The 12,327-nt window shown below is 37.2% G+C and overlaps 1 protein-coding gene across 1 annotated transcript; it reads left to right on the forward strand.

The window, feature by feature from the left end:
• The first annotated feature begins 5,045 nt into the window (after nt 1-5,045).
• On the forward strand, nt 5,046-11,454 carry LOC141940468 (cysteine-rich venom protein DIS2-like). The gene is made up of 7 exons (XM_074861367.1): nt 5,046-5,082; nt 6,823-6,951; nt 8,200-8,290; nt 8,816-8,961; nt 9,530-9,624; nt 10,307-10,395; nt 11,064-11,454. The coding sequence occupies exons 2-7, from the start codon at nt 6,841-6,843 to the stop codon at nt 11,189-11,191; spliced, it is 660 nt and encodes a 219-aa protein (XP_074717468.1). The 5' UTR covers nt 5,046-5,082; nt 6,823-6,840; the 3' UTR covers nt 11,192-11,454.
• The last annotated feature ends 873 nt before the right edge of the window (nt 11,455-12,327 follow it).

Genomic DNA, 12,327 nt, shown 5'->3' on the forward strand with positions numbered 1-12,327 from the left:
CAATATTGAGTTGTACTATGGACAGCCACCTCAACCCAGCATAACAAAAGCGGTGCTCAGCATGCAAGGCATCACAGCAAAGGCAAGGATGAGAAAGGGATCTGCAAGAAAAGAATGAGGGGATTGGAACTAGATGATCTTTAAGGTCCCTTCCAACCCAAACCATTTTATGATTTTGTGATTCTATGAGATGTGCAGATGCTTTATGCATTCTGAAAGCCAACAGGCAGCATGGAAGGAAGCCAGACATATTATGTTTAAATAGAGTAGAGTTGAGCATTTAGGACCTGTCAAAGCTGACTTTGTGATATTGCCTTATAAATAAATGGAAGAAAAGATTCTTCAAAAAGAAAGGTGAGCTGAGTGATGCTGCACAGGAGAAAAAAAGCAAACACATGCCACACATCTCTTCAGACTAAAAGGGGAAGATGTACAAGTCTGAGACCATTCTGCAAGTAAGTTACTTTTGAGCAATGCATGGGGTGAAATGTGTGTAAAATAATGGCTAGTGCCACAGCCTTTTGGCCTCAGTGAGCTAATGCAATATAAATTTTATTTAGCAAATGAAAGTTTAGGAACCACTTGGAAGAAAATATTGTGTTGCCCAGAGTGCAGGTCATTCTGTGCATGGCTATGAAATGAGTTGTTGACTTATGTCTCTGCCTCAAAATATTTATTCCACTCTTTTGCCAGAGCCAGAACAGACAATTGCAAAGCAACCATCCCTTAACTTGAGCTTTCATTTTGTGAACATAACATTAGCACTGTAGCTTGCTGATCAGACCACAAGTATCTTGACAAAGTCAAAGTGCTGCAAAAGGACAGTCATCTTATCTTATCTCTTTCCTTATCCTGGAGACAAGCAAAAAAAACCAAAACGATACAATTGGATTGGTTCATTTTCAGTCACCTGTTCATTAAGAAAAGTTCTTTCTTCTAAAATGTGAAGTCCCAAAGCTGATGTCATTTATGAGCAATAAATATTGACAAGGAAAGAGAAGGGAACGCATATATATACACAACCCTAGAGTGAGGAGGGCCTCTCACTCCTGCAACTCTTCCAAAGAAACAGAAGGATTCTGGCTGGACAAAGGTAATGTATGCAGAATTGAATTTCAGTATTAGAGATTTTTTCCATACAGTAACTTGGTCAGTATTGATTGGGCACTGTGCTACAAAGGCTAATGTATTTAATATCTAAGTTGTACCAAATGTGATAATTAAAAGAAAATGTCTTCTTCACAGAGGAAAAATTTAAAAATAAATTATATCTTCTGCTTAGAAAGTACACCTTCAACCTGTGTGGGTAAGAAATGGCTTCAGTGAAGTCTAATTCCACATTTCTTTAGATCAAAAGGTAACACTGACTCACTTGTTTCATTCTTCAAATGTGAAAATAAATTAATCCATTTTGCAGAGGGTGGTCAATCATGGAAAATGCTTCTCTAATCCCATTTGAATTATTTTTGTGTTGAATTTATTTCACTTGAGTATTGGGATATACCAGTGCATCTGAACTCAGAATTTTGCCATCTAGAAATGCCAACTCTCTGTCCAAGCTTTCAGGTATATATGCTATTAAAATGTCTATCTGACAGTATGCAGTAAACTGATTGTATTTTCTTAATGCAGAGTGAAAATTTTTTTACAAAATGAAAGTTAAAGATGTAGACTCAGAGAAGGTAGAAAAAACTTATATCAAAGTAACTGAAAAGACAAATATTCCCACTCTTACAAACTTTCAAACCTGCTATGCCCTGAAAGATTTATCAGTTGGCAGGAAAAAGACTCTGCTGAAGAGTGAAACACCAGGACTAAACAAGAAAAGACTGGACTGTATTTTTCAAACAGACCTTTGTTTCCAGCTTTTTAGCTATAGATTTTTTTTTTTTTTTTGCATTCAATCAAATTTGCATGAAATGTCCAGTTTTCAAGCAGAGCTATCTAAAAATGCATTGCTAGCATTTGTCTTTTCAGAAGCATGAAAGTGATTTAGTGGATTGAATACTATTGACATGGAAGGATAATTGTATATGGGAACTGTTGTCTTTTGACTTTGAAAGTAATGCCAAATACAGTTACTCCAAGGCACAGATTTGATTGTACAGTCTGACAATCGAAGATGTGCAGCAGTATTTTAATCAAGTTTAATTCTGGAGCTATGTTTTGTTTCCATTTGCAGCACTTACCTGGGGAATCCCATATCTTGTTTCTGCTTGTAAGGACAAGACAACTTCTCAGTGGCCAAAGATATCCCTTCAGTTTAAGAATTTATTCTTCATTAATATGAGTGAGATCCTTGACTCTGCCTCATGCAACTGATTTCCTTATGAAATCATGGGAAAACAAGCTGAAGACTGAATATCTGAATGATATGAAGTCTTTGGTGTGATAGGATATGTCTTGCTGATTTATATCATGCAACAGAATATAGTACCAAAATAAATGATCAATCTAGATGCAACCTGTCTTGTACCAGGAGAATTGTAGTCACCAGATCACATTGCCTTGGTGTTTTCATAGGCTGAATAGACCTCCTAAGAGTTCAGGTTTGTTAGACCAGGCACAACGCCATCATAATGTAACTATGAAGCCCATTGGATTCAAACTCACATTTCTGCATGGCAGTGCTGTCCTACCATTTTTATTAGTATCAGTTTGGGAATTGATACACCAAGCTCATTACCTTGTGAGTTTATGAAAGAATACAGCACATTGCAAGGAATAACTCAACAGTGTGTGGAGCTTTTGGTCTGGACTCAGACAACTTAGTCTTGCATTGCTATCATGCAAGTGAAAAGAGAGTAGTGTTTTCACTTTTCTTCTTTGGTTTAATTTCCTTAGAGGTAGGTTGAAACTCTGCATAGCTGGGAATTTAAAAAAATAAAGAACTCATCTTGTTCCAACAGTGGCTTGATGGCCTTAGTCTGATATATGGATTCATGCCTTACATTTGTTCATGAATGCTTTGCTGTGAATATTAGCCCTAAGATTTTTTTGCTGGGTGTAAAACTCACAGGGTACATTTATAGTCCCTGGTTGATTGACCTCCAATCTTAGTGGAAAGTCTTTCCTGTGTAAAAATGAGGAATATTTCTAGCTATGCCTATAGTTATTGGCATCTAAATTCAGAGGAAGTCATCCTCAGCTGCAAAGCTAAATGCTGGCAAGAGCATCACTACATCAAGCCCTTTACCGTGACATTATACGCTGTGACAGATAGGTTGGAATACTCTTACTGCAAACTAGTGTGGAATACTCATAAAATGTGAACATAAAAGGGGACTCACACACAAAGAAAGATGTTTGAAAGAAAATTTATTTTTAAAAACTTTTTCTTAATTTATTCTCCAGTGTTCTCATAGGCCTTTCCCAAGCCCTCTGTTCAGAACTGAATTTTAGTTGGAAATTTAGCCCCAAACGAGGGTTATACGTGGACCTGCTTGTGCTCAGAGATCACAATGTATAGAATTTTCTCATAGTATTGGAGCTGCTGCACAATTTATAAATGAAAGAGTCACACTAAAGCATCTGAGAAGAAAATTAACACACTTTCTGGAGCCCTATTGTTATTGTTATTGCTATTATTGTTGTTGTTGTTGTTATCATCCCTATAATAAGCAGAAATATCTGACACCACAGTTGTCGGCTGACTCACTCACACAGGACACAATAGCAAGTAAATCCACTGACATCGATAACATAAACACGACATAAATGAAAAGAGATCAGATCAAAATCCAGAGGCAATTTCAGATGTTAAACAATGAATAGGATATTAATAATGTTATAAATGCCATTTCTTCCAAGTCATCATTCTAGGAACAAGAAATGTTCATTCTACTCAGTGAAAGAAGAATGAAATGTAAGTTGCATTTCCAGGACCCTGGTAACTTGCTGTTAATTCTCTGAGATGTGAATCTATGCTTCAGTTCCCATCAGAAGTAAAAGCTCTTAACTCATTCTTCTCACCTAACATCAACATGTTTCTTTAATCACTTAGCAGAGATGGATTGGTGGGTTGTTTATATTTTCATTGTATATTTATGGTTTTAGCAGGTGTTATCCCAATAGTTTCCCTGTCAAGCAGGATTTCCTAGATCTCTACCACTGACCTGTACTGCTCACGCTGTGGATTTTTCTCAGAAGTCAGCTCCAAGATTTATTATGTTTGACATTTTTTATTACATCTTTTTTCCTTGCTGGCTTCAGACTGCTTTAAGATAACCCACCGAGCTCAAAGTTACTTTTCCTTGGGATTTTGCTCTTTGCCAACTAAAAAGACATGATCTCCAGTATATGCTTAATAGTACAAAGATAAGTAACCTTTACTTCTTCTGACATGTAGAAAAAATATCACATGAATATGAGTGGGTTTCACACTGTCTGTGTACATACTGTGGTATTTGCTTCTATAAGGTATCTTAGCAGCCAAAGGGCGGTAGCCAATACTATTTCCTGAAGGTTTTGTTCATGTCTAGGTGTCAGATGTAACTTGAGGGTGGTCACCACCATTTGCTTGAGCCATTATGATGCTGATTTAATGAAGAAACAGTGACCAGGAAAGGAATGGAGACAACTGCTTATGTGTTCAGTGCTCCACTCCAAACCACCAGTTCCCAATATGGATGATGCTTGCTTGAGTAGGACACTGATGTGACCCTACTGAACAAATTAATGAGCTTTTTTTTATACAAGGAGGCAAAGATGAAGGAAATGTTGCAAATTCAAGAGGGGGCTGATCAATCTGTTACAAGAAACGTGGAACTTTATGCTACTTACAGCCCCTGCTTCAACACCAGGTGGTCATCTCTGTACAAGATAGTGATGCCCATGCACCATCATACACTAATTTGCTCAGTTTCAGCACATTGAACTGTATTAGATACCAGTTAAAATAATCTGTGTGTCAGGCTTGACTCTGCAACAGTTTTGTATCTTGCTCACGTACCACATTACACCACAAACTTTATGCAGCAGAGATTAATGGATTTTGCGTTTTTTTGTTTTTTCTCTGTAGAAATGGATCTACTAACTGCAATTATTTTCCTGGCTGCTTTGTTACACCAATCTGATGGACAGGTAGGAGCATTCATCTATCCAAAAGAGTCATATCTGAGCACGTTGCATAGATATGTGACACGGCATAGTCTAGTCTAGTGATCTCTAGAGCTTAACAAGCCAGGGTTGAAATTATTGTTAATGTTTTAACATAACACAATAAAGATGAACTCTTGATTCTCTCAGATTTTTGCATTGAAATATTTCTTCTGCCTATCAAAATAGTCTTCTCTTCACAAGAATAATTTTAATAATACTTTTTCCCAAAAAATATGAACTAAGGCTATTCTAAAGTAGTTTAGCTAAATATCAGAAATCTAGTATTCACCTCTCCTTAAAGAGAATTAATCTTGTAAGATGTAGGTATCTACTATGTAGACACGTGATTGTGAGCAATTTGTCAAGATCTACTAAATAATGAATGAAAAGAAATAAGTATTTTGGGGATGTCAGTCATCTCTTTCCTCAATAAATTTTGGGGGAACCATGTCCTAAATTGCTTGTTTCTTTTACCCAAGTATAGCAGCAGCTTAAAATAACTGGCTGAGATGTTATTTCTACCATTCTAAATCTCTGAAGTTAAACAAGATGTACGACACTTCTTGGGGTAGGTTCGGTTGCCCAAACAGAAGTGTCCTAGTGCACCTTGAGACTGTCCAGAGTATCTGAGCTGTTCATGCTGCACAGACAGCTATCCTTTTCTGGAGCAACAGTCTGAGGCTAGGTAGGGCTCTCTGGGCATTTCAAATGGCATTAGGTGCCATTTTAAGCCACAGACTACAGCCTTTAACACCCAGAATTGAGTTCTGAAGGCAAAGCAGTAAGATTCATCCATATTACTTGGACATTCCAGAATTTAGCCACTCTTATTTTATGCTTTTCTGATTGACCGTAAAGGCAAACTGAATTTTAGATATTTACATCTATGGTATACATAACTAAAATTAAATAAGATGAACCAGTGCCTAGAAAAGAGACCATCACACCAACGGCGGAACTCATCTCACTGATTTAAGCATCAAAGTATTAGTTGTCCTGATCTCTGTCAGAGAGATCTCCTCTCTCTGCAAAGGAAGGAGAAAGAGGTACTTGTAGAGAATGGTTTTTCCAGTCTTAAAAGGAGTTCAGATATTCTGGGATGAACTACCTCTGTCTTCTGCCACAAAGAGAGTCAAGGTGTCTGTCTTAGACTGAGACGTCTCATTTTTAGACATTAAGTGGGAAGAATCTTTTCCTGGGGGATGCTTTAGTCTGAAAATTCCAACATAAGCATTGCAACTGTTTTTCTCCACAAGGACTCATAACCTGACATCACTATGTAAAATGCAATCTAAATCATTCATTGCTTTCTTGACCTTATGTATTTTAAAAGATAGTCTGAAAACAGCCCTAAATTCTCATCCAGCTTCACATACTTCCAAAGCTTACAACTGACAAGAGCTAGGGACGTTTTTAGCGCACACAAGAGGTCAAAGCCAGTCTTGAGATTTGGTTCCAGAGCTAATCTTTCTCCATATTTGATGTGGAGACATCTGAAGGTAGAATTCCTATCTAAAAATTTAATTTAGGATCATGTCTCCTAGTGAAATGTGCAGTTCAAATGAAAGAAAGAAGAAAAAAAAATCAGCAATTATAGAAATAGAAGAACCAATAAAGGAAAATTGGGAATTTCCAAGAAGCTTTACTTTGACAGGAAGCTCATAATTTGTCTTGCTTATTAAACTTCTGATAACTGAAACCTTCATCGTTATTGTTTTCCAGGGTTTTCAGTATAAACAAATGGACATTTCCTCTCCTCATTTTAAGTTTCAAAACCAAAAACAGATCCTTGAGCAACACAATGAAATACGGAGATCTGTAGTTCCCACGGCCAGGAACATGCTGAAGATGGTAAGCTATGCATTGCAACTAATCTACTTTCCACATCGTTAGCAGAAGATTTTAGCCTTCCAAACAACACACACTCAGTGAACAGAGAGGGCAGGAAAGGTGCTCTGGGACTGAGGTGAAGAAATCAGAATTTTATCCCTTTGCTTCTGCAGGCTTCATGCTTAATTTTGCACACCTTGATGATGCAAGCACTTGTGAAATCATCGCAAAGGTCTCAGGACAGCCACAAGTATTATTCAAAACCTCTCTCCTAACCAACATGTCTTAGTTTCTCCACTTAGAAAAACTCAATTAAGCAACATAGGAACTGTTCCATGTCTGAGGTTATCTGTCTACAGGAATCTTGAATACAGGTTTGCCCCAGCCAAATCTATTTATTGATGTCAAACATACATTAACATAGCCTGCACAGTGACTCATAAGTTTGTACCGTATGTTTGTTCATTGTAATAGACAGCAACTGCAAGCCTTTTCAGGGAAAACATTTAAACTGGGGGTAGGGTAGAAAATGTAGTGATGGTTCTCAGGTTATGGATCACATTCTTTAGTCTGTGGGATAAGCAGCTGCCTTAGAAGAAGAGAAACACGTGTCTTGGGTGAAGGAAAGAGTTTGTAAAGCAAAGGTGGAGCAGGAGCATGAGCAGCAGCATGCTTCTGAATCATGCACTGTCGGGGGGGACAAAAAAGACCTAGATCTGCATAGCCATTTGTCCTCAGCTGAGTTTGCTTTGCCCATCACTGCTCCCATCCCTGTCACCCCTGATACTCTTTGTTATCCCTATCCCATGAGCAGATGAGCTGGTCAGTGCTTTATGGTTAAGTCTGCATGGTGAAACTCGCAAACGTTCCCTAGGTTCAAAGTCCAGCTGGTGTCTATCACTACGTCTCAGCTGCACCTGGGCTGAAAATGAGTTTTATATCATTTAGTGCGCTGCACCCTGCAATGTTAACTTAGACACAAAGCCAAAAGAAAGCAACAGTATGTTGTAAAATTCCTATTATTCAGGACCATCTGGAGATCAGGACTGTGTGATACTGTACAGAATAACCTGCTCTACAACCTTTAAGAGCTGAAGAAATGTGGTGCCCATGCCCCGGTAGCGTAAACTGGCATGACTCTTCTGCTTTCTGTTGAGGACCATGGCAACATTCAGCACACAACATCCAAGTCATTCCCCATATTTTTAATTCTCATGGACTGCACTAACTTTTCTGTAACCTGGATACTTCTTCCTTTGTGTCTTTCAGATGTGGAGTGAGAAAGCTGCCAAAAATGCTGAGAAATGGGCAAATATGTGTGGGATGAAAATCAGTCCAAGAGATCAGAGAGTCATTAATGGTACATGACAAATATGGAGGCTAAGCTGATGGGTTAATAACAGTTTGCAGATGACCCCTGTGCATGTGAGCTAGAAATAAGGAAAACTTTTAAACTGTTGTAGAATATCTTTTTAGGATTATTAAACAGAAAAACATCATCTTTGTCAGATAAATACACTGAAAGACAAATTGTTGGAAATTAAGAGAGGGGTGCTATGTACTTGTACCTTTCATAAAGTGTCCACTTCTGGCACCTGCTGGAGACAAGACAGCTCAATAAATGACTGTTGGTATGACTAAGTACAGCCATTTTCATGTAAGACATTTTGTAGACAAATAAGTATCTGTGACTGAAAGCTCACCAAAATCAGCATAACATTTCCCAGATTTCATAGGATCAGGTGTGTTGCCCTTTTCTTGAAATCACAGGGTAAATAGGTTGGCATTGTAGAGATTTTTTTAGGATGTAGCTACAACCCCTCTGTCCTGCTTCCCACCCTACAGTTAGCTTCTCTCTTAAGTAATAGAGTTACGTCTATTTCAGGTGTCACCTGTGGGGAGAATGTATTACTATCATCTAACCCAAAAACATGGGCTGAAGCAATTCAAGTCTGGCACAGTCAGTCCTCCAATTTCAAGTACGGATTTGGAGCAACCACGAAAAATGTCAATATTGAGAACTATACTCAGGTATGGAGAATTGAAACAAACTGCAATGATACACTATAATTACTGGACTACACTTAAGGGAGCTGGGAGATATTTATCAACAGAAAAAAAAATTATCACTGTCATCAAATCATTATCTATCACTCACACTCTGATCCAAAGATGAATGATAAGTTAAAACTCTTTTTTGTCTAATTCTGAAGCAATGGAACCAGGATTTTGAAAGATCTGTCCATAAGATAAATATTATTCTGTAGGAAAAAGAAAATGGACACCTTTAATTTAGAAATAAAAATTTTCTGTATAGGGAATGAGATATATGATTAAGAAATGTCAAAGCAAAATATTTATGATGAAAATATTTGAATTTAAACATTAGTGTCCTGCCAGAAAATATACAAAAACTGGAGGACACAGTTAACTCATTTTTTTATTTATTCTTTCTGACAGCTAAACTGTAAACTTAAAAGCTGAATAGACAAAACAAAATAAAAAATTATCTTCTGGTTCTGCTGTTTTGTGAGCTGTTTGATGATGAGAATTCAATAAAACATGACTCTGAAATAATGTGTTTATTTTTATTCTACAGCTAATCTGGTACAACAGTTACCAGATTGGATGTGCAGTTGCCTACTGTCCTAAGAAACAGTTCAACTACTTTTATGTTTGCCAATACTGTCCTTCGTACGTACTGCCTTTTTACTCATTTAAGATGCGATAATCATGGATATGTTTTCAAAAACTCCTGTGATCATGTGTAGGATAAAATGATTACAGTTTATTTTAACCATTTATGATTTTGAAAATACCAGTGTGAATTGTGGGTTTAACATCAGGTTAAATATTTATTTTATTTCACATTGAAACAGATTTAGCATATGAACAAAGAAAGGTCTATCTCTGTCAGAATCAGGCATCATGCACAAATCATCTTATAACTTTGACCACAAACAAGAAAGTCCAATGCAAAATGAAAGCCAACCACAAATAGATATTCACAGAGGTAAAGAGCACATCTGAAACAGCTGCATGTCAGAAGGCATCTGCTGAGGTTATTATTTCCACAATCACTTGAAAGCCATTAGAAAAGCAGAACTAGGAAGCACATAAGATTTTTTTTTAACTGATAATGCTATACAAATTCAAAGAATCGATCTTCTTTCTCTAAACCTTATTGTTCTTCTTATTTAAAATCAAAGTTATTGTATTCTATGAATATCTGAAAATAAAACATGACTGTCTATGAAAATAATTTTATCCCAAAACTTCCAGATGCCTTTCATTGTGATAAATAATATAAATTCCTGTTAATGGTTCAGAGCTGCACTTTGATCATGTTTTGGTTTGTATTTCTTTCAAATTTCAGAGGAAATAGGGCAACGCAAATAGCTACACCTTACAAAAGCGGACCAAAATGTGCAGACTGTCCCGGCCACTGCGACAAAGGGCTTTGCAGTAAGTGAATGTGTTCTCCTCCTTACAACAAACATTGCATTACCTCCGATAATAATGTTGTTCCTCTGTAGCATCGTGTCTTTGCATAGTTACTTCTTGCTAATCTGGATGAAAGATCCTAGAAGTGCCCCTTACATTTCCCCACAGAAATAATGGTGGTTAGATATTCCACCAGAACAGGCACAATCTTGAGTAGGGGGGTTGGACCAGATGACCTTCAGAGGTCCCTTCCAACCTCAACCATCCTGTGAGAAGTAAATTGTGTTGCTGTTGAGCAATAGGTGCATTATCACACCATCAATCTGCTTCTTCCCTCTCCTGGAAAGCTCAAGAAAAAATGTCTTGATGTACATCTATATCTAAGGGCACGAACAGTTTGTCAGGGTTCACACATCTGTATGTACGTGATGATCTGAACAGGCTCCTGGGTCCTTCAGACTCCCATGTGGAGCAAGTCAAAGCAGACAAATAGATGAGAACTGTAAGATGCCACCTTTCTGCCTGTATTCCCTTTTCTATAATATTCAAACAATTTTAACAGTAGAGCAAATGTACAAAGATTATATAGATATGAAAATTTAGAATTTTTGGAAAATGAAGAAGTATCAGACCAGGACTTGTTTTATAAATAACATTTCATGGTTTTGTGTCTATCTTTTGTATTTTAGCCAATCCTTGCAAGTATCAAGACTTAGTTGGAAACTGCAGAAATCTGAAAAGCTTGTTTGGCTGTGGCCATCCACTGCTGAAGAAGAATTGTCCTGCTACCTGCAATTGCACCACTCAAATCATATAATGTCCTGGTGGATGTCATTATAACTGCTGTGAGACTTACTTATTAGGAAAGAGTAGAACTCACTGTGAAGTGTATTCACTTTCAGTGCAGCAGCTCAGATTGACCTATAGGTAACATTTTTTTCTGAAATCTCACCATTACTCCAGTCTTTGTAGAAATCATGCTTAAGCTACTAATGTGTTATTTTGTGGTTTTCCTTGCAGTGGATCTTCCACTGATGCATTTCTTTGTAATGGGAGACACACTTTTAACACACTTTAGTTTTTTTGCAAAATATGTTAAATGCCACTTAGCAAATATGTTAAATGCCACTTAACTTTCTTCTGTTACTTTTTCTTTGATTATCAATGGAATGTATTCCTGCTAAATAAATACATGATTTACCACTGGTTCACAAACAGAGCATTTCATTGAAGTTATTTATAAATCAGATTTTTTTATTTGGAAAATTCCTTATAGATATTTCAAGGCTCTTTGATACTTCATGTAAGTGGGAATGAGACAGGAAAAGAAAGACAATGTAAGAAGTGATGTGGGGGTTTTTTGTACGGTCAAAATAAGAGGCATGCGTTGAATCTGCCAAATTTTACTCTGTGACCTAAACATAAAGCTTCTGATACATCTGTGTATGCAGGTGAGAAATTTTTTTTTTTTTCACGTGGCACCAACAGTTGAGAAATATGAAGCTTTTTAAAAACATTCATACAAAGAAAGAGGTATATATATCCCTTCCCATCCTCTCTATAAGTAGATAAGGCCCACACTCACTTGGAATTCATATTACAGCATGTAGAAAAAAATGCTGCTGCCAAAAAATACCCTTGAAAAAGCAGTGGATCCAAGTTCCCAAAAACTTCCATCAAAATATCTGATTTATAGAACTTCCCAGGTACCATCTTTGTGCCAATTCCTAGCAGTGCACACCTTCAGGATCTCTCCAAGAGGATAAAGTTCAGCTGAAGGCCATAGATGTGCCTTCTCCCATCTGTTTCCAGGCAAGCCCCTATCTCCTGCCTAGGGGGAAGTTAAGCTGGATCTGCTGCACATGCTCACAGTAGCATGTTAATTTGTGTATTGCTTCTATTGATGCATTTCATTGAGTAAAGTTTTTAATTTCATATCTTTCCAGGCCCTTT

Source organism: Strix uralensis, chromosome 3 (assembly GCF_047716275.1).
Source record: "Strix uralensis isolate ZFMK-TIS-50842 chromosome 3, bStrUra1, whole genome shotgun sequence".
NCBI classification, from domain to species: domain Eukaryota; kingdom Metazoa; phylum Chordata; class Aves; order Strigiformes; family Strigidae; genus Strix; species Strix uralensis.

Coding starts and splice junctions, on each gene's coding strand:
- LOC141940468 (XM_074861367.1), top strand. CDS start 6,841: ATGGACATTTCCTCTCCTCATTTTAAGTTTCAAAACCAAAAACAGATC. Junction 8,291..8,815: donor AGATCAGAGAGTCATTAATG/GTACATGACAAA, acceptor CGTCTATTTCAG/GTGTCACCTGTGGGGAGAAT. Junction 10,396..11,063: donor CTGCGACAAAGGGCTTTGCA/GTAAGTGAATGT, acceptor TTTGTATTTTAG/CCAATCCTTGCAAGTATCAA.